The following is a 27,342-nucleotide window of genomic DNA, read 5'->3' on the forward strand; positions in this document are numbered from 1 at the left end:
AGCAGCGCAGGGCTGTGCTATCTCTGCAGCCCTGCGTTATCTCTCCGGTCCCCATGGGGGTATGGCTGTGGGAGGAGGGGGCCGGGCGCAGCCTTGCACTACAGCCCCTTCCTGCAGGACCCGGCTGCTGGGGCTCGTGGCGGGGGGTGGAATTCACTCCCCCATGTCAGGGCTGCGTGCACCCCATGAAGGGCCCCAGTGCAGCCCCACCTTCTGCTGGAGCCCTATCAGCCCCTACCCAGTAGCCCTCCCCAGACCAAGCCTTGCAGGGTGGGAAGCCGCTCACTGAATGTAAAGGAGGCCAGAAAACACCCATTGCAAAAAAGAAAGCTTTATTCTTGTGGTGGGAACAACAACCGTGCTGCAGCCCGGCACAGCAGCCACAACCCCCTGCCAGGTTTCCCAGATACTGCTGCAGGAGGGGCAGGATGAGGACCACAACAGGTGGCAACAGCGATGCTGCATGGTCACTGTGCCCCAGTGCAGCCAGCCCCAGGGCAAGGAGAGGAGCTGGGCTACGTTGTGCTCGGGAGCTGCGGGCAGCACCCGGTGCCTGGTGCCACTGCAGGATGCAGGGCTGGTGGTGCCTGGGTGCTGAACCCAGGGAAACAGCTCCTGTAAGCCCACACAGCCTCCATGCTCCTGCTTTCCCCCTGCTGCCCCTGTGCAAGGCAAAGCCCCAGCAGCCCTGCTGCACCTTGCCCTTGCCCTGTACAGGGGGTCCTGGCCTTCCTGCTGGACCCAAAAGAAAGCAGCATCACTTTTCTCACACCGCTTGCCCACATCACCCCCCCTCAGTACAGGGATGCTCGCAGCCCTGCACCCAGGGGCTCCAAGGGGCCGTGCTCCCCCCCACAGCTGGCTGCTTGCTAATGGCCACACACCTCGTGAAGATCAATTTTTAAACAACAACGTTAGGCAGAGAGGAAAAAAAAAAATGGGACAGGAAAGAATGTTTCAGTCACAGGAACAAAACCCAACCCAAAGGACGCCCCAACCCCCGACAATGCAATCACAGGGAGGGAATCAGCACCCCCTGCCATAAATATTAATTCATTTAGTATGTGCAATTGTGTGTAGTACTATAGTGCAAATAGCTCTGCATTGATCACGGTGCAGCCGGAGGGGACTGCCCGCAGGTGACACAGGGACCAGTTAGAGACAGACGAGAATCAACCGACACGTATGGAAAACAAACAAACAGGAGAGCGACGCAAACGCTGCGAGGCGCTGGAAATAAATGGCGGGCGCTGCCTCCGGGCACCGTGCACAGCTGGGGCAGCGTGGGGCGGGGGGACAGGAGGGGGCAGGGAGCGACGTGGGCAGGGGCTGTGCTGCAGCCGGGGAACACGCTGCAGGGCAGTGCTGTTGTTCAAACCTTTAAATGGATGCAGGGCCGAGCCAGCGCTACACCTCCAGCCCATCCAACCCATCGCTGCCCACACATGGAGCCCCCGGGGCATGATGCATCACTGCCGGGCACTGCTCCATGAGCACAGCCTCCTTCTGCGCCCAGCTTTGACCACTCAGGAGCTCCCGAGGTTCCCTTTTGCCACGGCACCAAGAGCCAGGCACGGCGGCACCGGGGGCTTTGGTCTCGAGGGAACAATCAGCAAACACTGCTTCTGCCAGCTTCCCTTCCTGCATCTCCGTGCCATGAAGGCTGGGATGGGAGTTTTGCTGCCAGGGAAACCCCTCGGCCGCTTCGTCACACCCCCTCCCTCCGGCACAGTGCAGCCCCACGAACCCAGCAAACATTCTGGCTCTAAGCTACTGGACCGCGTCCTGCTAAACCACAAGCAAACCACCTCACAGAACACAACTCGACGTGCGTGCGGAGACCACAGAGCGACTTCCCGCTGTGCATCACCCGGGGACACGGGGACCTGAGGCTCCGGCGCAGCCCGCAGCGCCTGCCAGCACCCGGCCACCCCTTCCCCTGCTCTGGGGGCTTTTCTTTTTGCCATGGATGGGGACAAACGCGGGTGGAAGTGTCAGACGCACACACACTCAGGTACACACGCGTGTGCGCTGCGTTGGCAGACGATGCACACGCACCCCTGCGTTCCCAACAGCAGGAAGGTACGATTCCACCCGCTCCCCCCCTCCCCCACCCAGTGAAAATTTTCTTACATTTATACATTATTTAAGACACACGCTGATATATAAATTACTGTCTCTATATATACTATGTATAGGCGGCGGGGCCAGTCCATGAAGGAGGACGTGACGAGTTTTTGCTCACTTCCCTCTGTCCTCTGTGTAGTGCTGGAAGCGAGTGAAGCTCATGAAGACTTGCTCCAGGGATATCTGGCTAACCGAATAGTCTTCTAAGCGATACTTCTCTTTGGCTTTCTCCAAGGCCCCAAAGACCTGCAGGGGATGGCACGGCAGCACCAGTCACTGCCAGGTACCCACAGCGTGGGAGCCAAGCTTTCCCCATGGAGACCACGGGGCAGGGTACACAACTCCATTAAGAATCACACGCCCCCTGGGCTGGGGTCCAGCAGGGAGCAGCGAGGCTCACACTGCAGGCTCAGGTGGGTCAGTGCCCACCCAGGACCAGCACCATGCTCACAGCAGGAAGGTGCAAGCTGGGAAGGATGTGACAACCAAACACAGCCCTTCCATCACCCTGCTGCCACCGAGCCTTTGGGACACGCACGCGCAGGAACATGGCCGCCCCTGCCTTCTCCTTCTGCAAAGGTACCAGACGCGCTCCAGCATCCCTTACCTGTGCCCAGCTGAGGTTCTTGTTGGTCAAGTGGTAGTGCACCATGCCCTGGTGCTCATGCTTCAGGACACTGCCTGCGAGAGACCAGCAGAGAGAGGCTCTGAGCTGGGGAACTGGGGAAGCTCTTGTACGCGCCCTGCCCAGCAGCTCAGCCAGTACCTGGGAAAGTCTTCTCCACGAAGGCCTTGAAGGCCTGCAGCTCGCCCTCCTCGTCACTCCGCGTTTTGGCCAGCAAGGTGTAGCCGCTGCCGAACTTGCTCTTCAGGTGCTGGGGGCTGCCCAGGCACTTGAACTGCCCGTTCACCATGATGGCCAGCCGCGTGCACAGCGCCTCGCACTCCTCCATGCTGTGGGATGGGAGGGAATTGCTCAGCGGGGTGGGGCAGCGGGACCCCCAGCTCCGACTGACCGGCTCTGGGGCCGGGCACTCACCTGTGGGAGGTGAAGATGATGGATTTGCCGCACTCCCGCGTCCGAGTCACTGCATCCCAGAGCAAACGCCGGGCCACGGGGTCCATGCCGGTGGAGGGCTCATCCAGGAAGATGACGGGGGGGCCACCAATGAGGGCGATGCCAGCGCTCAGCTTCCGCTTGTTACCACCGCTGCGGGGGAGACGGGAGAGCACTGAGCACGGGGAAGCCAGGCACGGCGTGGGGCAGAGATCCCTCAGCCGGGGGGTGCCTTCACTCCCTGGAGCCTCGTCTCACCTGTAGGTCCTGATGAGCTTGTCGGCGTGGGGCTCCAGGAGCAGCCCCCTCAGCATGTTCTCCACGCAGCTGCCGATGTAGCGCTCGGGGATGCCCCGCAGCCGGGCGTACATGCTGAGCGTCTCGCGGCCCGTCATGTGCTCCAGCAGCGCGTCGAACTGCGGGCAGTACCCGATCCGCTGCTGCACCTGGGGGCAAGAGGGAGCCGAGGGATTGGCTCAGGAGCAGGTCTGCAAGGAGAGCTCCGCGCTGGGAGAGGCCCTGGCACCCATGGAGCGTTGCTATGGGCTCAATGTCACAGGGTGCCTGGGGCTGACAGAGGTACATGCGCCCAGGGACTGAATCAAAACCCTGACCCACGCTCGGGGTGTTTCAGTTTGTGACTCATCTTTGGCCTTGCCAAAGGGAGTGGGCGGTTCTCAGTAAGGAGAGCTGTCAGGGGTCTGGAAATCTCACGTGCTTGTTGTAGGGAAACCACCATCTGGCCATGAGCACTAGCTCACATTTTCCACGTATCCACTTAAAGAGCTAAACAGTTTTAACAAAGGCTTTGCCACCCTCACAAGGTTTGGTTTCCCTATGTTTCATATCTGCTAGTCCAGTGGAGAAGGGACTGCTTTCAAGTGACCAGATTAACAGGGAAAGCTGGGCCAGATCAGAAGGCCACATCCCTGGGGCACCGCATCGCCCCCGGCACCTGCAGCTGTGCCCTCCCCGGGGGCACTCACAAGGGGCCCAGCCCAGGCAGATGTAGGACACCACGTGCTACCCCTGCAGCCCTCAGCACCTTCTTGATGTTGGCCAGAATGCTGTGGCCATCCACAAAGGCGTCCCCCGACGTGATGCTCTCATCACCCGTCAGCATCTTGAACGTGGTGGTTTTGCCCGCTCCATTGAAGCCGAGAAGGCCGAAGCATTCCCCTTTGCTGACTGCCAAGGAGATCCTGTCCACTGCCAGCAGGGATTCCCGGCTGTCGTAGACCTGGGGACAGCAAGACGTGAGCACGCCGGTCACAGCACGTGCAAGGCACCCGAGGGCACAGCAAGGCCAGCGGGCTGCGCTCACAGCACGGTGCTCCAGAAGGGGCACTCACCTTAGTGAGCTCCTTGATGACCAGAGGGCTGCTCAGCGATGACAGCAGCTCTGGTGGCGACTCCAAAACCTTCTTCCTCTCATCTGCTACGTCCCGGTCCTCAGGCAGCACAGACACTCTGTTCAGCAGTGCCACCTAAACGCGGGGTGGAAAACCACTGTCACCTTGCTGCCGTGGGACACGCAGCTTCTTCCAGGCAGGTGCTCCCAGCCCAGGCAGGGGCCACCTGCTCGGTTAGCCACTCCCGATGGGGAAAGCCCCATCTCTCTCTGCCCTCCCACACCCCCAGGACCTGCCCCATGTTGCTACCTCCCACAAGCTTCAGCTCACCCATTTCCGCCGCCTGCAGATGCCACAGACCAAAGTTTTCAGTCTCCAGAGAAGGTTTGTCTCAATGAGGAAGAGGAGGAAGAGGAAGGAGAAACCCTGGACGGTCAAGGAGGTCAGGTATCGCCCGATGCCAGGCGACTCCCAGGAAAAGTAGTTCACCTGATAGCTGATATCTGAGCAGGGTTGGAACAAAGTCAAATGTCGATGGCTCAATCCCCACTCCAGGGAAAAAAGCTTCAGTGAAAGCTGGGAGTTCTGCCAGCCTCAGCTCCACCCCAACCACACTGGGATCCCTGCCCACGGCTCTTTCCAGCACTTCCCCCTAGAGGATTCAGGTCCTGGCCTCAAGAAAATCCTCAGTGGAGGAGGCACACAGAGATAGTGTCACTCTATCAGGACCAGGTCTGGGTTTCCTTGGCAGGTCTATGACACCTTCCTTATTTCACACTTTCCTCCAAATCAGTAGTAAGAAAAAAAAAGATCCCTTAACTAAATTGCTCTGTCAGCATCAAATGCTCTTTCTGCTTTAAAATGTCACCTGGAATTACTGCCCAGGCTGGGATAGGGGCCCTGTGACACCAGAGGCACATATTCAGGTGAGCATCTTCTCCCCAGGCCCTGGTAGGGAATGCCAAACCCCCAGCCCTGCTGGCCCCACACCAACCTTTCCAACACCCCCAGCCCCACCCCACAGAGAGCCCAGCATGGCAGCAGGGGCGGGCGACACAGGGACTCACTGAACGCCTTGCATATGAAGATGGCTTCAACAGAGGAGGTGCAGAACTGAATGAACTCGTAGTTCTGGTAGAAGTCACTGATGCACTGACCCAAGCAGTAATTGGGTAAGGTGAGGAAGAGTTTATCCAGGGTTCTGGAGAGGTCCACCAAGCCCAACTCTGAAAGAGGATCAACAGATTGGATTTAGGGAAAGACCCTGATATATCTCAGACAGAGAACCAACAAATTTTGTCACGCTTAATTGGTGAGAAGGGGCTTTTTAGGGTTTTCTGCCGCACGGGACAGCCCCAGGATCTAAGTGTGACACAGTCCCCTTGGGGGCTGCACCTTCTCGGTGACGGCAAGGCGCAGAGCTGGGCAGGGAGGGCAGCAACCCACCTGGGATGCTCATGATGGTGACGGCGAGGAAGGTGGCCGTGCCCGAGAGGATGTTGAAGATGGTGAGACGGGTGTAAGCTGTGGCTGCCACCGAGAAGAAGAAGCTGAGGAGGTACATGAGGGGGATGATGGCCCAGCCATACAGGAGGAAGATCAACATCACATCAACGAGGTGGCTGTCTTGGGTGAAGGCTTGCACATCAAAGGCTTGGAATATCACCTGGGGTACAGCAACGTGAGGAGAGTGCACGCGATGCTATCCCACCGCCTGTGACAGGAGGGATTAGGCTGTCAGAGGTGACTTACCAGCATCAGAGCACACGGAATGAGGAAGTTGATGATGTCCCAGAGCAGGGCGGACAGCCAGAAGTTGACTACGTAGACGCCGCTGACGAACTGGACGTGCTTGGCCTTGATGGCCCGCTCGCTGACCAGCAGGAGAGCAAAGGTGCTGGCGAGTGAGGCCATGCCGTACAGCAAGTTGATGGCGATGGCAAACCCGGTCTGGCCTCTGCAGGGGAGCAGCAGCAGCAGTAGTTAGAACAGGAACAGCGTGACAGACCAACGCTGAGGCTACGTGGAGGCAACCCAGCTGCACTGCCCCAGCACACCGCCCTGCCATCGCCAGGTCCCACACATCTCCCCTCTGGAACAGGTGAGGTCCAGGCCCTGCACGCAGGGCTTCATGGGAAGCACAGCCACACAGCCCCGCTGACGCCCAGCAGGGAAGGGGTCCCCAGCCATGGGCTGCAAGCATTTAAAGAGGAACCCCCAACCACAGAGGTGTGTGTGCTGGGCTATGGGCTGCCAGGCTTAGGGCAGGTCAGTCAGCCACACAGCTTTGCTCTCCTGACCTCCAGAGCGCAATCGCAGCCACAGTGAGGTCTGAGAAACTCTTGCCTGAGTCTTCCACCAGCACAATCAAGCCCATTTGTGCAAAATGCAAGTTGTGAGCCCTAGCAGGAAGGCAAGCACCATGCAAAAAGACGTACTCCATGAGCTGGTCCTTGGCCTTCTCGGTGATGTTGCGGGGCTGAGGGTAGTTGGTGACTGTGATGGAAGCGTTGGGGCCCATCAGCACCCTGAAGACTGCGTTGTCAGCCAGCGTGAGGGCGGTGGCTGGGGAGTGGTAGGCCTGGTTGTTGAACAGTGCAGTGACCACTGTGTGGTTGTCAGCTCCTTCGAAGGAGGCAGCGGCGATGTAGTGCTCGTTAAAGGCCCCCCCCTCCTCGGATGCTCTTGAGATGAGGTACTCCTCCAGGCCACCTGCAGAACACCGCTGCTGTTACAAGGGGACTCCAGGCAATGGGAGGTGAGTGGGGCCAACTGGAGAAAATTCCAACAGCCCTGCTGGCCCACTCTGCCCTAGCAGTGGTCACGAAAACAGCGCTACAGAGAACACAGCTCTGCCCAGGGGAAGAGGGGCAGGAGCCAGCTGTGGTACCCTCCTGTGCAGGAGATGATACCATAGGGTACATCATATGGGACCCAGCCCTGGCAGGGAAAACCCCACTGGGCATCCACCCAGGTGCTCTGCAAAGCCTCACCCGGCACCTCCAGCGGTGACTGGCGCTGGGCATCCAGCAGCTCCACGTACTGCTCCGCCAGCCTCTGCGGCAGGCCTGAGGCGGCGGGGACGGAGAAAGGCACGATGGTCTGGCCGTAGGGCTCCAGCGTCAGCCTCAGCATGGAGGAGTCCCTGGGCCCCGGGAAGGTCTTGGCCACGATGAGGGCAAAGGCGGTGAAGATCAGAGGCACGAGGAACTGCGCCGCCACCATCTTCCAGTTGCGCCAGCTGTACATGGCTCGCTTCATGAACATGGCGTAGAACTGCTGGCAGCACAGGTAGAACTGGGATGGGAGAAATCAGGTCAGTGCCTGCCCCGTCACCACGGGTAGCCCACCAGCCATTGCCCTGCGTGGCTGCTGGAGGGCACGAGCCCAAAGCCCCCTCCCTGTCCCCTCCTCCCTCCATCAGCCCACCAGGCTGCCCCACCAGCTGCTTGCAGCAAAGTGGTGAGCAGGGTAGTCGCTCACTTCAGTGCAGCAGGTCTAAAATCCTCAGCTTCCCAATGGGAAGCAGGCACTTTGGGAGCTTAGGTGTTAAAACCAGTTTTGGACAGGACCTTTACCTCTGCCCAAATCTCAGCACTGGAGGTTCACAAATAGGATTGGTGTAGCACAGCTACATGCCAAAGCAGCCAGGCTGGGAGGTCTAACCCATGCAAGCAAGCACCTTCTTTGCTTTTTAAACCATAAACATCTTTCTCTCTTTCTGGTTGGAGATATGCCCTTGAGAAGGACAAGGCAACTTATCACAGGCGTGTAGGCAGCAGGCCATGAAGGGCCCTGCGAGGGAAGGAAGACTGTTTTTCTCATCTCCCTGTTGGAAACGCCAAGGGATTTAGCAATAGCAGGTGATAAATGAGCAGGAATCATCTGGATATCTTCAAAACAATGCATCTCTACAGAGTGAAGAATTAACATAAAAAAGATGGCAGCGACCCAACCCAGCAACCAACCCCAAGCAACTCTTAAAACAATGTGCCCTGAAGTTTCAGAGTTCACTTCTACATTAACAACTTCCAAATAACACAGGGTGAGACTGGCCACAGGCAGGCTCTGTCCAGTAAAACCAGTGCAGAGGTCCCAGAGGTCCCATGCCTGCGGCACCGACACCCTGCACTCACCCCAGTGTTGAGCTTGATGCTGGAGCAGTCCTCTGTAATGAGTGCCCCGCTGTCATCTGTCATGTCTGTCATCCCGCTCAGGCTGCTGGAGTCATCCATGGCCCAGTCGTTGGAGCGCCGCTCGTGCTGGTACTGGAGAGCAGGCAGCTGGATGGCCTGGATGTCCATGCTGGAGTCCACCAGCTTCCCAACCCTGTGCCAGGACAGAGAACAGACGGTGAGACACCAGCCCAGAGAGGACCAAGCTGGAGGAACTAACCTCAAGGGACAAAACCCCACATGTGCCATGGACAGCTTAAGTGCAACTTGTGCCAGGTTGAGTCTTCAAACCTTCCTTCCCTTCCCCAAGCAGCTGTTTTTCCCCCATAGAAAATTTCCCATTTAGACATAGAACTTTGGAAAGGGCTGGAGGGAGGAAGGTGCTGCCTTCTACAGTTGCAACTGTGGTGTGGTTTTTGTACTTTTTTTTTTTTTAATATAATCAAAACTCATGTGTGTTTTTGCAGGGAAAAGGCAAAAGAACAGCTTAGTGGGACTTCACACTGACATCTGGACTTCGTGTTTCCAGCCCAGAGAGCACCCATGGTTGGGGAGCCGTGTTGGACACTGCTGACAAAGATGCATGCAGGGACTGTGCCACGGGACAACTGCTGGAACGTCCCAACACCACTCACAGACCCCAGCCCAGCCCACACGCTGCCCTGGTCCCAGGCCCATACCCCTCATGAAAGCTCTCGCAGGAGGTGATTGAAGCGCATGGGTTGTGCTGCCAGCCCTGAAGGCATCCTGAGCACTGCTTCCAAGGAGGACTGAGCCTGAGATGGAGGACCCAGCTCCTCCCCGCATGCACACTGCTCTTCCCACCAGCTGGACCACAGCCCAGGTCCCTGCTGCCATCCAGCCCTGCCAGCCCCCCACCTCAGGAAGACTTCCTCCATGGTGGTGACAGAGGCTCCATAGCTGGCGATGCCCAGCTCCTCCCGCTTCAGCTCCAGCTCTGTGAACAGGGCCTCAAACCTGGAAGGACAAGCGAGGTGTCAGGTTTTGCTGCTCGCCCGTTCTGCCGGCATTAGAGGCCAGCCCCACCAGGCAGAGCTCCCCGTCTTGGAGCCACCAGAATGACGCTTAATGGACAGCAGACAAAGCTGTACAACGTGGCATCCTGCATCCCCGGGCCCTGGACTTCAGCACTGTCAGAGATGAGGAGATAAGAGATCTTAAGATCCCCTGGGTGCTGCTCCTGCAGCTGTTTCCAGGGCTACCTGCAGCACTGAGCCCCCTCCTCTCTCCAGGAGCAGCTTTCAGGCTCCATTTTCTGCTGCTGCTTCTGCACAGGTAGCCTCAGCCACACTTATCACACTACCCTGTCCAAAGACTGATTGCTCCCAGCCTCCTCCACCCCATCCCGTGCGGTCACTGCATGGCAGGCATGCTGGCAAGACAGCGACACACCGGCACTCAGGAGAGGACTGTGGTGAAAGGAGGAACCAAAGCCACTTTTCCAGGACCAACACTGCAGCTATGTCCTCACACACCCCCTGCACCTTCCAGGGTGTGCAGAGCAGCTCCTGTTCCCAGCAAGCCTGTGACTGCAGCAGCTGGACCCCAGTGCGTGTAGGGGGATCCATGGAGGGAAGGCAGGAGATGATGCTGTTACCTGTGAGTGCTCTCTTTGGGCAGGATGAAGGACAGCTCTGCCCCAGCATTGCTCTCCATGGTGGCGTTGGGCACGTACTGACAGATGAGGCGGGAGATCTCCCCCAGGTTACAGTACGGCTCCTTCACCATCACCATGTGGTATCCCGCCCCTGGGAAAAGTGGGGAGAGGAGTGTGAATCACAGCACAGCCTGGACCAGCCACGGCCCGGCAGTGCCAGAGCACAGAGAGGCTGCTGAGCACCACAGGGCCTTGCTGGCTTTGCATGGGCTGCAGGGAATGCAAAAGCCAGTGAGAAGGGCTGAAGGCAAGTACAAAGCAAAGCTTTTTGCAGCACCAGCCATCTCTGAGCAACTAGCTCCACGGCTGTGAGGAGTGAGTGTGGGTTTGGGCCTCCAAACAGGCACGAAGGGGAGGCAAGAAGAAGCCAAACACTCTAGCACAGCCTGCCTGCTTTTTCCTTACCATATTTACGTTTGAGGAAGAGCGAGGAGCCGCAGCACTGCAGCTCGCCCTTGGCCATGATAGCTATGCGGTCCCCCAGCAGGTCAGCCTCGTCCATGAAGTGGGTGGTCAGCAGGATGGTGCGGTTGCTTCTCTGCTGCTGGAGGAGGTCCCAGGTGGCCCTGCGAGAGGCTGGGTCCATCCCCGACGTTGGCTCATCCAGCATCACCACCTGCACGTCGGAGACAGGCACTGGTCAAGAGAGGCACAGCAGTGCCAGAGGGGGTAACCCTGCATCCAGAAGCCCTGAGCTCCCGATGTGCATGCAGCAGCCTTGTCTGGGGGAGTATCCAGGCAGCACAGCCGCACTGAAGCCTTGGGGAATTGATCTCAGAGCCGTCCCCTTTCGTGGTAGAGCTCTTGCCTCCTCCTTGCTGCCACTGCATCTCCCCTGGCTCACAACAGGCAAGGGACAACCTCAGAGACATGAGAAGAGCCCACGCTGGCTCCGGGGAGGATTCTCAGCGAATCCCACAGCAGCTGCTTGCCTTGGAGTCCCCGATGAGGGCGATGCCAATGGACAGCTTGCGCTTCATGCCCCCAGAGAGGGCCTTGGTCAGCGAGTGCCGCTTGTCCTCCAGGTTAAGGATCCGCAGGATATGGTTGATCTCCTCGGGACACTTGGAGGCCGGGTATCCCTTCAGCTGCCAGACAAGGGGACAGAAGTTAAGTACACCCACAGTGGCAAGCATCCCTGGCAAAGACCTTTCCCACCTCATCAGCCACCGGCTGCTGAACTCCACCACAGCCCCCACTCCACACCCTCCTGCATCCAGACAGGAAGGCAAGGCACTGCAGAGATGGCCTCTGCCCACCCCAGAGGCCCCAGCCTGCATGATGACAGACCCGTGAGCAGCGCGTGGTGCCACGCAGTGAGCCCCATGCTGCCCACCCACCCCAGCACCAGCTTTGCATTCCCTGGCCGCACTGCCAGGCAGTGCCCCCAGCACCAGGCTCACCCCTGCGTAGAAGTGGAGGTGCTCCTCCACCGTCATGTTGTCGAAGAGCACGTCGTGCTGGGGACACAGCCCCAGGCTCCGGCGGATCAGAACCATGTCCTGCGAGATCTCGTAGCCGTTGATGTATGCCTGCCCACTCGTTGGGGGGTACAGACCTGGGAGGAGCGACCCATGAGCTTGTGTTGCTCTGCCAGGCAGGCTGGGGCAGTCAGCCGGGACACAGAGGTGTCAGACTGGCTATGAGCTGCACAGGCCCTGTCCCAGTGGACACCCTGGGGCTCATCCCCCAGCTCCCTCCATCTTCCCAAGCAGCAACACAGCTCCCAACACCCCACCATCCCCGTCTGACAGCTCAGTGAGCCCAGGGTGCAGCAGGGAAGAGCAAAACCCCTCCCCAGCCCCAGAGAGGAGGCACAGCTCCGCTCCCCTAGGAATGCCACCAGCTCTGCTGGGTCTGGCAGGCCTGCAGGCAGCTGCCCCTGCCATGTGCCAGCCCCACGGCAGGACACAGCTCCTACCTGTGAGCATGGACAGAGTGGTGGTCTTCCCAGCACCGTTGTGTCCCAGCAGGACGGTGATCTGCCCTTCGTACATGTTAACTGTCAAGTCCTTAACTGCCTCTTTCGTCTTGTTTCCCACTTTGAAGACCTGTGGAGATCACGTTAACAAGTTGATGCTGTATTCGTGGCGAGTGCTGTCAGATCTTCTCCCTCTGCACCTCCAGGCAGTGCAAGGTCATGATAATCACTGGGGTTGGCATTAGACAGCAGCATCCAGCAGGCTCAGTGCAGATGTCACCCACTTGTGGGTACCCAACAATTCAGCCCACAACAAAAAGACGCTAACTCTGGGGAAGGCCCCTGCCTGCACTACGGGGCCTGAGGAGCAGAGGGCAGCAAACGATGGGGAAGCTCCCTGCAGGTGTCAGCTTTCAGAAAACCAACGACAGGATGCAATGGGCACTGCTACTGTGAGGGTGAGCACACGCCAGTGCTGTGGGACAGCAGCTCCTTGCAAAAGTGGTGTGGCCAAGGGCTGCTCTAATGCAGAGATAGCACTGGAGGGCACAGGACCAACACCTGCTCTACTGCTCGCGCTGCGAAGGTGATACCTTGGAAAGGTGCTTGATTTTGATCCCCGACACGAGGTCAGCAGGCTCCTCCTCGATGTACTGGCTCTTCAGGGCTTTCTCGGGGTCCTCCTCCTCCTCCTTCTCTTTTCCAATGACAGTTCTGGGTTGACCGCACCAGTATGAGGGCTGACAGGAGAAGGCAGAGAGACCCTCAGCCACAGGGAGGACCCTCAGCCACACCGACCCACTCCCCACTGCTTTCCCATGCAGGTGCCTCCATGCAAGGCCGCTCTTCCTGGCCTGTCAGGTGCTGGGCAGTGCAGGCAGAGCAGCCAGAGGGCAGAGCTGCTCCTCCTGCCCTGCTGCCATCCCCCACCTGCTTCCCCTTATACCACCCGTGATCACACTGTGGCTTTTCCCTGTCTTCATTTCCACAGAAAAGGTCAATGTGGAAGCGAGAAATAAAATTGCTCAGGGAGAAGCATCCTGCCCAGAAGAGCCTGAGGAACAAACATAACAAACAACCATTCCAAAAAACCCTGCACGCTGTAACAGAAACGGGCTCGAGTCCAGCTGCTGCAGTTTCACCCTTTTTGACCTGCCTTTCTAGGAATGAAAGCCAAGCACCTGAGGGCCAGCACAGCGAGGTGCCCAGCACAGGGCAGCACCGAGCTGCATCACGGTGTGACTGCCTTCCAGCCCACGGGGGCTCCTGGCAGACAGCTGTGTTCCAGCTTCACCAAGAGCTCTGCACAGGTCTTGTTACAAGAGGGAGTTGAAACCATGGGGCAATAAGGAATTTAGAGGGAAGGAGGAAAAGCCTCCCAGCGCTTATACAATCAGAAGTGTTGCTGTCACTGTGGCTCAGGGGATTCTCTGAGTCACGGTGACCGCAACAGTGACAGGCTGAGGACAGCACATCAGACCTGGTGACAGCACTGAGCTGGCAGTGACAGCAGCACAGCTGATGGGTGACAACCAGCTTGCCCTACGGCCACAACCCACCCCTGTGGCTGCTGGTGCAGGGCACAGACCCAGCCAGACCTTGCTGCTCAGGGCAGTCTTAAGTGACCACCCGCTGACTCTCACCCCAGGCTTCTCCCTAATGCTGGGAGAAGAAGCTAATGCTTTTCTCTTGTGTTGGGGGCATGGAGATACTGTTAGCAACACCACGCATGCGAAGAAGTGTCAGGACAAGGATTTAAAGCCAAGAAGACCTGCAAGATGTACTTCATAGTCAAAAACCTGCCTGCATCATCCTTTAATGAGGATGCATCGTAGGCATCCCAATTTTGGAAGCCAGCAGTGCCACTGTTTCACTTCAGTCTGACCTGCTGCACAGGCGAAAAGCAGGGAACATCACTGAACCATGCCGCAAGCCCTGCTGGAAGGGGTGTGCAAGCAGTGCTCACCGTCAGGAAGAAGTACCAGGGCTGTGGCACGCCGTACTCTCCTGGGAAGACAGCCTCCACGTACCAGGCCACCAGGCCATAGAGCACCGAGTCCAGGAGCAGCATCCCCAGGACTTGTGCCAAGGTGAAGTTGTCGTCCACGCTGACAGGTTTCATGAGGTCCCTCCACTGAATGCCAGTCCCTGCAGGGACACAGGACACTGCTCACCTCTGCTGAGGGTGCTCGTTCACCCCCAGGAGGATGGAGCAGAGCAGCACGCATTCCCAGGGCTGTAAGATAGCATCCCTTGCTCTAACTCACTGCTCCATAATGAAAGCCACACACATGGCCTACAATATCCATTTAATACACGTAGAGAAAAAAAGGAGCTGAAGTGTACTAAAATCTCAAGGCTCCCACCCCATTCCTTGCACATCTTTCATCACACTCCCTGCAACTGCCCTGGGAGAAACCATCTCATCTCCAGTCACTGCCCCTCCATCCCTGCAGCCTCCTTTTAGTGACACGCACTGCAAAAACACTGCCTCTGCTGGAGCAAACAGCAAATCCTTACTGACATAGAAATTAAAAAAAAAACCAACAACAAAATGAAAAGCTAACATGAACAGTGGAAAGGAGGAAATGCAATTAATTAGCATCCCTTACAAGAAAATTAACTTTCCCATCAAAGCAACTGGCAATAGCACTGGGCAAAGCCCAGACTCCATTACGTGACTGCCAGATGCATGAGTTCAGAGGGGCAGAGCCCTGGTGCTGCTAAGAGCTGCAGAGCAACCAGCAATTGCCTCTCCTGCTCTTGCTCTCTCTCTTCCCGACTTCCTTCTGGCCCTCACACCGCCCATCCTGACCCCCCGGGAAGGACAGAGGCTCTCGTGCTCACCTTTTCCTTCGAACATGCCAATGAGCTGTGCTCCCATGGCCATGGCCACATTGGAGATGAGGCAGGATGCCAGCTTCTGGCTGTGGGACATCAGGTCGTAGCGAGGCGAGATGAAGAAGTAGGGGATGTAAGAGAAGAAGTACAGGAAGCCTCCAGCAGCAGCTGCAACATTTGCTGTGAGCACAGAGAAAAGCGGGAGGGAAAACATCAACCATCCGTTGAAGCTGCAGGTATTTCTCACCGGCTTGCCATCCTTGGAGACCCAAGCCTTTGTAGGAGCCATGGTTACAGGGGGATGATGACTCGCCCCAGCCCCTCAGCATGGCTTGAACACCAACCCCATGGTCAGCAGTGGAGGAAGCACTCGGCCCAGCCCAACCCAGCACGGCCTGGGGTCACAGCAGGTGAATGAGGCCCCAGCGCATGAGCTGATGTGGTTTGAGAAGTGACAGCACACACACCTCCTTCCAAAGCATTGCGTGGAAAACGCAGCCAAGAAAAGAAGAAAAGGACCCCCTACTCCAAAGTCAAAGCAAGTTATTCCACACACAGCAACCTCAAGCAGCTCTGGAGCTGGCCCTGCTCTGGATGCACCACTGACCTCCTAGTATCCCTCCACCCCAATTAATCCACGGTTTTACAGCACAACTCCCAGGGATCGCGTGGTTGGCGCACCCAGCCCTGCAAGGAGGCAGGCGGGGAGGGACTCACCTCTGGAGAAGAAGGTGCTCACCATGAAGTTGAAGGAGATGGAGGAGATGGAGAAGACGGCGAGGAAGGTGAACACCAGCGTGGGGTCACTGCTGGTGAGCACAGCTCCTTGCTCACTCACCTAGTGAGAAAATGCGGTTATCTCTGCAGCTGCCAAAGCTGGCCGTGGCTGCAGGCACACAGGGAAGTCCCAGCCCTGATGGTCTCCGTGGTTAAAGACAGATGTAGAGGCAGGCAGAAACACCCAGGCCATCTTAGAACAGTCCAGAGGGAGGAAATAAGGGTTGTCCCCGCGCAGGGTCTATGAGGACACTGTGCTCTGCACGCTGACAGCCACCTCGTGCTTCTTGTGCCATGGGTGCACAGCGAGGGGAGCCTGAGTCCCCCAAGGATGCAGCGCTCAGCAGTGGGATGGGTCTGCTCCTCCTGGGGGAGGAGCTGCTGGCAAAGGCAGCTTTGGGTGCAGGGCTGTCAATCCACCCTCCTGAAGCTGAGAGCGACTGAAATGGGCTCCCAGGTGCCCTCTGCAGAGCTCAGGCTCTGCCCACCCAACAGCTCCAGGCTCTGAGGCACACGTACCAGGCCTGAGTCACTGGTACAGCACGAGCTGTGACAAAGGAGCCCTGCTGCCCTCGCGCCCCACCAGCACAGAGCTTCTGGCCTGAGGAAAGACACTCACCTTGACACAGAAGAGCACGGTGACAAAGAACACAGACACCAGCAGGAAGAGGAAGAACATGAGGAACCAGGCGCTCCAGTGCAACCAGTTGCTGAGGCCCATCATGTGCATGTACTCCTGCAGGGAGGGCACGCTGTCACCCGGGGCTGCACCCAACACTTCCCAGGCGGGGGGATGCGGGCACAGCAAGGGGAGGTGGAGACTCTAATTAGGGCGGTACTCAGGGGCTGAGCTGAACCCAAAGTGGCAGCAGGAGGGGCTGGCAGGGCTGCTGGCAGCGGGACAGAGGGCAGGACAGCTCGGCCCGGCTGCCATGACCGCTGCATCAACTGAGCTCCCCACAGCCCACATGCCACAGTACAAAAACATGGTTTCTAAATTTAAAAGGCCAAAGCCCTGCTTCCCACATGCTGAACGCCTGCACCTGCCAGAGCTGCCCCCTGCCATGCTGCCCTGCAGCCCACGGTCCAGCCAACTGCTCCTGGCAGCAGGATTAGCAACATTCCTCCAGGGCTTTGCTAACCCACTGCCAGCGTGCCTGCCCACCTCCATGTGCTGGCTCCAGACCCAAGGGGATTCTGTCATTGCCCGGCTCATTTAAGGGGTGAATGTGGGGGCACCCAGCGCAGCCAAACTGCTCAGTGTGCAAAGTACCTGCACCGACAGCAGTGAGAGCTGCCGGTCCCTGGGTGATCACGCCATAGGAGGTGTGCAGCCCCGACAGCCCTCACGTTACCTTCAGCTTCTTCTCCTTCTCATGCACGACGGCGCGGACGATGTTGAGCGAGGTGTAGGTGAAGCTGAGCATGAGCAGCAGCGGGAGCTGGTTCTGGATGGCGAGGACGAAGAGGTCGTTGACGTAGGACGGGTAGGGGAAGCGCTGCACCACCACGGTGACGTTCTCCAGCAGGCTGCTGCCGGTGCCGTTGGCGTGGTACTGCATGATGGCTCGGTCCACAGCATGCTGCACTGCCAGGAAGCCCTCCCGGAGGTAACCTGCAAGGCAACAACACAGGGAAATAAAAACGGGCACGTGTGCTCGGGAAGCAGAGAACAGCACAGCCCCTTCAGAGGAGAGGCAGCCATTATGGGATGGACGCCTTGGGAAGAGGAGCAGGAAGCGTAAGAGGAGCTTGTAAGAAAAGCAAAACCAGCATCACTATCATTCCAGAGCAATTTAAATCTTTAGTAATCATCATTTAAAAGCAGGTGGCAGGGAACTTCAACATAAACCACCACCTTTCTGCATGTGTGTTGTTGTTTTTCTAAGGACAGAGATTCTTGGTCATCACCAGTCGCCAGCACTGCCACTGAGCTGAGCTCACACGTGGTCCTTTTTTTGGTAAGCCCAGAGTATGGGATGCATTTTGGTGAGGGAGAATTTAGCCCCTTACTGATACATCTGGCTTAAAAGTTTTGTGCATTAGAAAGCAGTGAAAGATTTTTTGCTTTGTAACTGCTCTGCTTTTATTTGGGGCTTCTGCCACTTAAAATGAAGCTCAGATTCCATTCAGAAAGCCTCAGGTGAGCACTGTAAGAGGTGGCTGCTTAAAATGAACTGGACAGATGAGGAAAAGGGGAGAATATGTTATCACTAACAATGTTTTTTAATAACTAATTTGCTAAACAAATATCATAACGAGGGAATTGACCCCGGCTTCTGTTCACCCCACCCTGCAAAACGTTTGAACCAGGAGATATTGTCCGTTCTGCTCAGGTCCATTCACACTGATGAGCAAGAGCGAGTCTGCCTGCTCTCTCAATCTTTTGCTTGACGTCACTGTGGGACCAGATGGAAAACTGGGGGAAATATCCCCTCTGCAGCCACAGAGGAAGCTCCTAAAATTGAGAGCTGGGCTCGTCTGAAACCAGTGCCGGTTCCTGCGAGACGGCTGCTGCCTCCTGCTCAGTCTGCGGTTTGGCTTTCGTTAAAAACCTGTGCCCAAACCACAAAACCAAAGTCTTTAAATAGCACGAGAAATCCTAGATAGTTTGGACTCTTTTCCATTCAAAACGCATTCAAAAAAAAAGAGAGAAGAGCAATATCCAAGTGCCCGTTTCCCAGCAGCCTTACCCGGCGTTCCGCCATCCGCAAACTTGGCCTCGCGGGGCCCAGGCAGCTGGAAGAGTGGGAAGAGGTAGCTGGTGTGCCAGTCCCGGTCCAGGTTGGGGTTCAGCCCCGTCTGCTCGCTCCGCGGTGCGTTCCTGGGGCTGTACTTGAAGCGCAGCTCATAGTCCACCTGCCAGGAGAACACAGACGCCCGCGTCAGACTGACCGCGAAGGCACGAACCCGGGGTATGCCCAGGAGCTGCCGGCAGGGCCGCACGCAGAGCAGGCCCAGCCCCGCTCCGCTCACCTGGAGGGGCAGCGGCTCCGCGCTGTGGCTGAAGCGGTGCTTGAAGACGACGGCGGCCAGCACGCTGCCCGAGCGGTTGTCCTGCCGGACGTACTCCTCGAACTCTCGCTCCGAGGCGAAGCCCTGGGCTGCGGGGCAGGAGAGCCGGGCTGTGAGCAGGGCTGTGAGCAGGGTGCGCGCGGGCAAGGAGCCGAAGCAGCGCTGTGCTCCCTGCTGCGATGAGGGGCAGGATGGACGCGCCCCAGGCAGAGCTGGAACGTCCCAGATGGGGGAGGGGGGGAGTCCGTGTGGGATGCAGCCCTGCCCTCCACCAGGGGCAGAATCATAGAGTCCTTAGAGTTGGAAGGGACCTCTGAAGGCCATCTAGTCCAACTCCCTGCAATGCACAGGGACACCGCGGCTCCATCAGGCTGCTCAAGGCCTGATACAGCCTCACCTGGAGTCTCCAGGGATGGGGCATCCACCACGTCTCTGGGCAACCCATTCCCATGCCTCACTACCCTCACTGTAAAAGACGTTTCCTTATATCCAACCTGAATCCCCCCTCTTTGAGTTTGAAGCCATTTCCCCTTGTTCTATCACCACAGACCCTGCTGAAGTCTGTCCCCTTCTTTCTTACAGCCCTCTTTAGACACTGACAGGCTGCTACCAGGTCTCCTCGCAGCCTTCTCTTCTCCCAAGCTCACAACCCCAGCTCTCAGCCTGTCCCATAGGAGAGCTGTTCCATTCCATGGACCATTTTTGTGGCCCTCCTCTGGACACACTCCAGCAGCTCCATGTCTCTCCTGTACTGAGGGCTCCCCATCAGGACGCAGTGCTCCAGGTGAGGTCTCACAGCACAGGGTCCCCTCCCTCGCCCTGCTGGCCTCACTGCTTTGGATGCAGCCCAGGATACAGTTGGCTTTAGGGCTGCAAGGTCACAGTGCTGGCTCGTGTCCAGCTGCCATCCACCTGTACCCCCAGCTCTTTTTCAGCAGGGCTGCGCTCCATCCTTACATCCCCCAGCTTGTATTGGTTGCCTCATTCCAGATGCAGACCTTGCATTTGGATTTGTTGAACCTCATGAGGTTCACCTGTGCCCACTGCTCAGCCTGTCTGGGTCCCCCTGGATGGCATCCCGTCCCTCTGCTGTGTCGATCACATCCCACAGCTTGGTGTTGGATTTCCTTTCACAGAAAATCCTAACTTCGAATCCTTCAGTTCGAAACATGAAGTGCAAAAATGTTCTGGGCAAGGAAATTTCCAAGTGCCTCGTTGTGAGGAAGTGACAGCCGCTTTCAACTATTTTAAGGCCATAATTTTCTAGATAGAAACTGTAACAAGATGTGACAAAAATCAGAACTGTAGTTTTCGTGAAACAAAAATAAAACCGTTGCCTTGACATCCTGACAAAACTGATGCATCCTTGGAACAGAGCATCTGCATCACCAGCAGACAGTGACAGGACAAGGGGAAATGATTTTAAACTAAAAGAGGGAAGATTTAGGTGAGATGTGAGGAGGAAATCCATCACTCAGAGGGCGGTGAGCCGCTGGCACTGCTGCCCAGAGCTGTGGGTGCCCCATCCCTGGAGGTGCCCATGGCCACGGATGGGCCCTGGGCAGCCTGAGCTGGGGGGCACAGCCCACGGCAGGGCTGGGGCGGGGGGGGCCCTTCTGACCCAACCATTCTACAGTTCTCTGACGTATCCACGTAAAAATTTGTCACAGAATTTCCGGCCAACCCGTCCGTTCCCAGGGTGGAAGATGGATTGATGGGACACAAATCAGTCCCGTTTGGACGCTCATTTTTCAAACCTCATTTTGCTTTACCCAGACGTTCCCTGTAAGACCAGGCTGCCGGGCAGAGCTCTGTTCTGGGCACCTCAGCCCTCAGAGCGCTGGCGCTGCCCCGGCACTCAGTCACCGAGAGCATCGCACCCCTGAGCAAATCCACATGGTGCTGCACGGGGCTGTGATGGATGCATGCCCGGCCCTGCTCACCTCGGATGCTGATGGGCAAAGCTCTCTCCACCGCCTTGGCGATGCTCCGCACGGCGCTGCTGTTGGAGGGGACGTATGCCAGCTCCCAGGGGTTGCTGGGGTGCCGGCGGTAGAAGAAGCCTGGCAGGTCATCCACGGACAGGGACGGGTAGATGGTGGCATTGGGGTGGCTGACGGAATGCACCCGGTGCCGCAGCGCGATCAGGATGGCAGCAAACAGCAGCGGCAGGCAGATTTCTATGATGGTGACCAAAATCTGACGTTTCTGTGGCAAAGAATGTGGGGGGAGGGGGTGGAAATAAATGTCAACGCTGGAAGAAGGGAAAGGGGATCCCCAAAACCACTGCGTACCTCAGAACGCTTCTTGAATCTGAAGTTCGAGCTCAGTGGGGGGCAGCCAGCCCACAGCAGATCCCTTCCAACCCAACCATTCCGTGATTCTGTGCTTCTGCAGCCATGCAGGGGGCGCAGACACCACAACTCTTTAGCCCCCAGCCTCCCCAGGGGCTGCCTCCCCAGACACTGCAAGCTTTCCACTAACTGCCACATGGCTCAGCCCACGTGTTAATTAGCATTTTAAGTGGGCTCTTCCAGGGCTGCTGGCAGGCGGGTGTGCACCGCTCTGGGAGCTCAGCCTCGTGCAGGGTGGTTTGGGGGATGGAGGTGATTGCCATAGCGTGCCCCTCCATGGGCAGCAGGGCACAGCCCAGCCCTGCACCCAGTTGGCCCGAACAGCAGAGGGAAAATGGGACACCTGGTGGAGCTGCACCCAGCGCCACGCTTCCTCCTGCAGCACGAGCTGCCCGCGCCCCAGGCAATCCACCTCACCCAACCTCAATCGCTTCAGCTACAGCTCCTGAGACTTCTCCACGTGTGCCCATGGCCAGTGAGCCGCAGTGGGAACCTGGCACCACGCATGCTGGAAGCCAAGCTCCAAGTGCTCCTGCTCAGACAGCAGCAAGGGGCACTACAGCCTCTGAATGCCAGAGCTGGGACAAGACAGGCACGTGGGGCATAAGCAGCACAAAGGGTTTATCTTCCCAGCTTGGCCACCTCAGCAGTTTGCTGCCTCTGCTCCCCGCCTGCGGATCACCACTCCAGAGCTGTGCTCCACGGCAGCTCCTTCAGATCTGCAAACACCAACCCCCAACCTGCGCTGCTCATTAGGCCATAACCTCCCAGGCTCTCTGCAGAGTGGAGAACGGTTTTATTTTTCACATGGGAGGGAAACAACGAGCAAGTTGGGCATCCAGCTCCTCGCCCAGCGCCTCCTGCTGGGCAATGCTCCCGAGGGGATCAACGACTGCTGGGCACCACGCCAGCGACAGGGGCACAGCCCCAAGTAGGAGCACAGGGTCAGCCCCAGCACCGCAGCAGTGCTGGCAGGGAAAAGGAGTGTTCCAAAGGCCACGCTCATAAAAGTGAGCGTTGCAGATGTCTGATGGTTTTATAATGCAGCTCTCACAAACCAGCTGCCTTCTGCTGATTTACTACCAAATTAACCCTCTAACAGCCCCTTGGACTGTCTCCAGAAGAGTTGCCTGACTCTGTGAACTCAGCAACTAGCAGACATTTACCAGCATAGCCTTGTGCTAGTAAGTCACTCAAACTGCCGTGTTTCAGAGGCAATGGGGACACTCATCCATAATCATACCTGTGCCAGCTCTGAGCAAGGCGTGTCCTTGTCCCTGTGCCCAGCACCCAGCCTCATGGCACAGCTGACAGCCGTGGAGCTCCGTGCCTTCACCAGGAGCACATCTTCTGCCAAAGGCTGAGCATGCTGGGGGCTGCAGCCCCTTTGTGCCACCGGGCAAGACCAACACCTGGGCAGCAAGCCCTAAGCTCCCTAAACCCCTTGTAACAGCCAGGTGCCATGCACAAAGCTGGGCTGGGAGCAGATGACAGGACAGCAGGGTTTAAGGCAGCCCACGCATCCCTGAAAGCTGCTTCTGAGGATGGCAGAAACTGATCGAGAAAAACCGACTGGGTCACAGTAGGTTTACAGCAATCACCACCTCCAGAGATGTTAGAGGGTTTGTGTAACGAGACAGCTCAGGAAGCCACTGTCACGCAGGAGGGCACATGGGTTGTCCTGCCCATGAGAAGAGAAGCTGCACTCAAGCTGATCCCAAAAGCGAGGGCGATGGTGAAGTATGGATGGGAGGGGATGGGGACAGAGCAGCTACACCTGCTCATCCCTCCCTGACACGCAAGCACAAGAACCAGGATGCTCGGAAATCTCTGCTGCAGTGACATTTGGTGGTGCCAAGGTGCCTGAGCACGCCGTGCCAGCCTACCTGCAGGATGTAGTTCTTCCAGAGAAGCAGCCCAAACTGCCTGAGAACAACCATCCTCCCATAGGACGGGGACTGCCGCCGCTTCGCAGGACTCTGTGGAGAGGAGAGAGCAGTGACCCGCGTGCCGCAGACCTGAGCTGCTTCCCCATCCCGAGGCCCCGGAGCCTGGCAAGCTGCTCTGCCCCAGACTCACTGCTTGGAGGGGCAGAGGATGCTGAGCCCCACAGAGCTCTCTCCGCCCACCCCCTGCACCCCTGCAGCAATGCAGGAGCCACAACACAAAACCCTCAGAGGCGGCACGAGCAGAGCAGCCACCTCGGTGCACCCAGGAACAGCCCCCAGCAGCGAGGCAGAGGGTGGCTGTCCCCGTTCCCAGCCTGATGTTGCAACAGCTGGCTCAGACCCAAAACAGTGGAAAATAACTGCTGTGTTCCCTCTCTAAGGGTCATTAGGAGCTCTGGAGAGCCAGAGGCGCCGTGGTTCCTGGTGCTGTCCAGTCCCGGTCCACGCAACCCCTGCCAGCTGCAGGCAGATGGATGCACAGTGAAGGAGCCGCTGGTTGGAAACACAACCTGAGAGCACCAGGACATTGTGATCACAGAGCCTGGACACACACGGGACATCGCAGCCACCACGCAGTCTGTGACTGCGGGCACAGCAGGAGACAGCAGGCACGCTCCTGCCCCACAGCTTTGCCCCAGCACTTCCAGTCACTGCTGGGGATGGCAGGGAAGCTGCTGTGTAGCCTGGGACCCACATGTGGCAGCCGCACCCCCTGCAGGGGTCCTTTGCCCAGCCACAGGCAGGGAGAAGCGTTAGTTACAGAAGGGGAGCACAGAAACACAACACCTGACCCAAGGGAGGCCACGAAACCACTTATAGCCCATTATTGTGGGGCTGGGTAAGATTTCAGGCTGCGCCTCTCCTTCCTGCATTGCGAAGGCTTCACAAGTGCTGGTTGTGCAATGCCAGCGGTGCTTTTCCCGAACAAACTCTTGTGCCAGGTGAGAGGCAAGGGCGAGAAAAGGTCTGCACCCCGGGATGCTGTGCCCGAGCCCTTCCCTTCTCTGCAGGAACCTGCTGCCCTCAGCCTGCCCCAAGCACTGGGGGTTTCCCAAGGAAGCGCTCTTGCCCGGCAGCGCTGACCTCGGGCTGCGGGTCAGAGGGGGAAGCAGAGCCCTGCTCACCAACCTGAACCGTGCGATACGCCAGCCATGTGCTGCACACCCCTAAACCCAAAGGTCTTTGTGTCAGGCAGCCGAATTCATCAACTCAATCACGTTCAGCAACTGGGACCAAGAAACGCGAACCACAAAGCTGGGGGGGAAAGAAGCTGCGGAGCCGAACACCACCCCCGCTGCACCTGGGGGCTGAGAGCTGCAAACCTCCCTCCCGCAGCAGCACCCCCAGAGCCGTGCTCCGGCCCCAGCCCTCGCCTTGCTGCACACACACACACACGTCACCTACCAGACACAGCACAGGAGATGCTCAGCAGCGCATTTCCAGCTCTGTCAGCACGGCGTCAGCTCCCCAGACCTCTCCGGCACCTGCCAGCCCTTGCGTGGCCGCCCATGCTCGGGGCTCGTTGCACTCGTGCATGCAGAGGTGGCCGGGGGGGCAGGATGCTCTCAGCAGACGCTGCACAAAGGCATCGCTTGCAAACACAAGGCCAGCGCTGCCGGGCGGCCGTGCTGCTTCGCTGCCACACGGCACGGGCTGCACGGAGCGGAGGCTGCGGCCACAAGCCCTGCAGGTGCCGGGCAGAAGGAGTGAGCCTGCGTGGTGTCACGGCCGAGCCAGCTCTGCCCACTTGAGGAGGGAGAGGTCCCTCCCAGTCCCGCAGCCCTGCCACCAGTCAGCTGAGCAGGAGCGGCCAGCGGGAGGGAGGAGAGGCAGGCTGCAGGCACGGCCCCACGGAAGAGGAGGAGGAGGAGGAGGAGGAGGAGGAGGAGGAGGAGGAGGGCAGCGCTGGGGTGCAGATCACCACCTCCCAGTGCCAGGCGATGCGCTTGGCTCCTGCCTTGCCAAAGCACGAGCTATTCTTGTGAGCCACACGGAGGCCTTGCTGCACATCGGCTGCCCGGTGAGGACGGCCACCTCCTACCACTGCCTGCGGTGAGCGGGCTGCAGCCAGCGAGGGATGCCTGCGTGTCACAGCACCACGAGCACAGCGCCAGCAGCTGGGTGGGATAACAAGCACGGGGGGATCCGTGCAGCTCTGTGGACAATGCAGCGAGCACCAGTGCGCCCAGCCCGCCCTCCACCACCAGTCCCTGACCTGCACAAGCATCCTCCTGGCTTGCCACACTTCTTACCATCCCCAAATCAAAACCCAAGTGCAAGCTCTGAGCAAAACCCACCAGCTTTCTGATACGCAGAAGTTAGATTCCCACAACAGTGAGCAGCAGCTGCACTTGTGTCCTGTGCTGTGCAGTAAGCAAGAAAAAGCAGAAGAGGTCTGCTCCAGCAGCACAGAAGGGACATCAGGTACCACCCCTTCCCAGCAGCAACAGGGAAGGAACAGTGAGGGGACTTTTCATCCCACACCATCTCGTCTCCACGGGCCTCTGGTCCACACATATCCTGGGAGAAGATTCCTCTGCCACAGGAGAGCAGGGGACTCCTCCAGGCCTCTCCGGTCCTTGACCCACGCAGCCAAGCGCAAGGCAGCACCCCGGGCACAGCCCAGGAATGGAAACCTCATCCTGCACAGGAGCCAGGCGGGGGGAACTGAGCCCCTCCGTGCTCTGTTTCTGGGGCACACCAGCAGGATGAGTCGGGTTGCAGCCCCTGACCCGCAAGAAAATCTGCACTGAACCTTTCAGTCACTGGAGAGCAAAAGAAAGAAGCTCAGTTGCAGAGGCTCCTCTTACAGACCTGAGAGCAAAACCCAGGTTCAGAGAACCCACAGAAATGAATTTTTCAACCTAAGGCTGCATCAGCCCGAAGGGAAAGCGCCTTTCTTTAGAAGGCGCTCCCTGGCCCAGACCGCAGTGCCCGAGGGATCACAGGACGGCCTAGGTTGGAAGGGACCTTGAACCTCACCTGGTCCCAGCCCTGGTGTCAACCATGACACCTGGGAAGAGGACACACACCCAGCTTCCCTGAGAGCCGCCTCGGCAGCGGGAGCTCCTCTCCGTCCCTCTGCAGATAACCCGCTCTGTGCGTGCGGTGCTGGGGGAGGAAGCTGAGCACACGGGCACAGCTCGGCTGCCCCCAGCTCCCGGTGCCGAGCAGCTCGGAGCAGGGCACGGCCAGGAGCGCTGGGCAAAGGCCACGTGTGCCCGCGGCCGGCGGTGATTTCAGAGCGCTCACCGCGTTTCTGCTCCTCTGCTGTACCGTCACCATAGAAACTCAGCCTGGAAATGGCAGACGTGGCTTTTTTTAATCGCTTCTCCCCCCCGGCTTGGGGAGGGAGCATCCCTGGAAGACGGGCGGCAGCGGCCACGTCCCCATCGAGGTCTGCCCAGAGCCAGAGGTGATGCAGGAAGGGAGAGGCTTAGCGGGGCCGTTTCAGGAGCACCCAGCGGTTCCCGATACCTCCAGGCCCCGGCAGCTCCAGCACAGCCACCCAGGGCCGCGGCAGCCTCTGCCCTGACTGCTCAAGGAGACGCGTGTGCCACGCAACGCCGAGCCGGCGGGCGGGCTGCTGCAGAGCCAGGGCCGGGCGGCCGAGCCACGGAGCTGCGGGCACGGCGAGCACGGGCAGCCGGCACCGCGGGGAGCGGGCGGCGATGGGTGAGCGATGGGCGGCGCGGCGCGGCAGCCCGCACGGAGCCGGCGGCTTCGCACGGCAGAGCCCCCCGCTCAGATCCCGCACCGCTCAGATCCCGGCTGAGCTCACCGCGCTCGGGGGCCCCGGGACGCGGCTCCAGGAGCCGCCCGGTACCGAGCGCTCCCTCCCCGGAAGGCCGAGCTCCGCCCGGAACCGGGCTGCAGCGCCCTGTGGGAACGGGGCCGGCCCGGAGGCGGCAGCGCGGGGTCCGCGAGGTCCGACCCGACCCGACCCGACCCGACGCCCCTTCCCCGCGTCCCTGCCCCGCACTCACCGGCCCCCGCCGAGCGGGCGGCTCCGGCCTCAGCGCCCCGCCGGCCCCGCCGCCATCCCGGGCACCGCCCCGCGCACGCGCGACACCGCCGGGACCGGGGATGCGCGAGG

The 27,342-nt window shown here is 58.7% G+C and overlaps 1 protein-coding gene across 2 annotated transcripts; it reads right to left on the bottom strand.

Annotated features, from left to right (window-relative positions):
- ABCA3 (ATP binding cassette subfamily A member 3) lies at nucleotides 316-27,342 on the bottom strand. 2 transcript variants are annotated; one of them, XM_021411325.1, is made up of 31 exons: nucleotides 27,233-27,342; nucleotides 23,184-23,276; nucleotides 20,887-21,151; nucleotides 18,905-19,032; nucleotides 18,622-18,787; nucleotides 17,284-17,543; nucleotides 16,548-16,664; nucleotides 15,869-15,989; nucleotides 15,158-15,331; nucleotides 14,277-14,458; nucleotides 12,904-13,050; nucleotides 12,311-12,440; nucleotides 11,793-11,947; nucleotides 11,322-11,477; nucleotides 10,795-11,005; nucleotides 10,330-10,480; nucleotides 9,591-9,689; nucleotides 8,673-8,865; nucleotides 7,530-7,833; nucleotides 6,975-7,248; nucleotides 6,289-6,493; nucleotides 5,983-6,202; nucleotides 5,604-5,762; nucleotides 4,867-5,039; nucleotides 4,537-4,671; nucleotides 4,230-4,424; nucleotides 3,443-3,630; nucleotides 3,167-3,337; nucleotides 2,894-3,081; nucleotides 2,735-2,808; nucleotides 316-2,373 (listed from the first exon to the last, which is right to left on the bottom strand). In XM_021411325.1, the coding sequence occupies exons 2-31, from the start codon at nucleotides 23,235-23,237 to the stop codon at nucleotides 2,242-2,244; spliced, it is 5,127 nt and encodes a 1,708-aa protein (XP_021267000.1). In that variant the 5' UTR covers nucleotides 23,238-23,276; nucleotides 27,233-27,342; the 3' UTR covers nucleotides 316-2,241. The 2 variants fall into 2 exon arrangements, with proteins under 2 accessions (XP_021267000.1, XP_021267001.1); XM_021411326.1 differs by lacking the exon at nucleotides 27,233-27,342 and adding an exon at nucleotides 24,651-24,999.

The sequence above is a fragment of the Numida meleagris genome, chromosome 13, assembly GCF_002078875.1.
Source record: "Numida meleagris isolate 19003 breed g44 Domestic line chromosome 13, NumMel1.0, whole genome shotgun sequence".
In the NCBI taxonomy this organism is placed as follows: Eukaryota; Metazoa; Chordata; class Aves; order Galliformes; family Numididae; genus Numida; species Numida meleagris.

What these genes read in the sequence shown, in the direction of transcription:
- ABCA3 (XM_021411325.1), bottom strand. Translation starts at nt 23,237, where the DNA reads ATGGTTGTTCTCAGGCAGTTTGGGCTGCTTCTCTGGAAGAACTACATC. An exon ending in CGGAGCCGCTGCCCCTCCAG is followed by an intron (nt 18,788 to 18,904) that starts GTGAGCGGAGCG and finishes TTCTCCTGGCAG; the next exon opens with GTGGACTATGAGCTGCGCTT. An exon ending in TCATCAAGGAGCTCACTAAG is followed by an intron (nt 4,425 to 4,536) that starts GTGAGTGCCCCT and finishes TGCTGTCCCCAG; the next exon opens with GTCTACGACAGCCGGGAATC.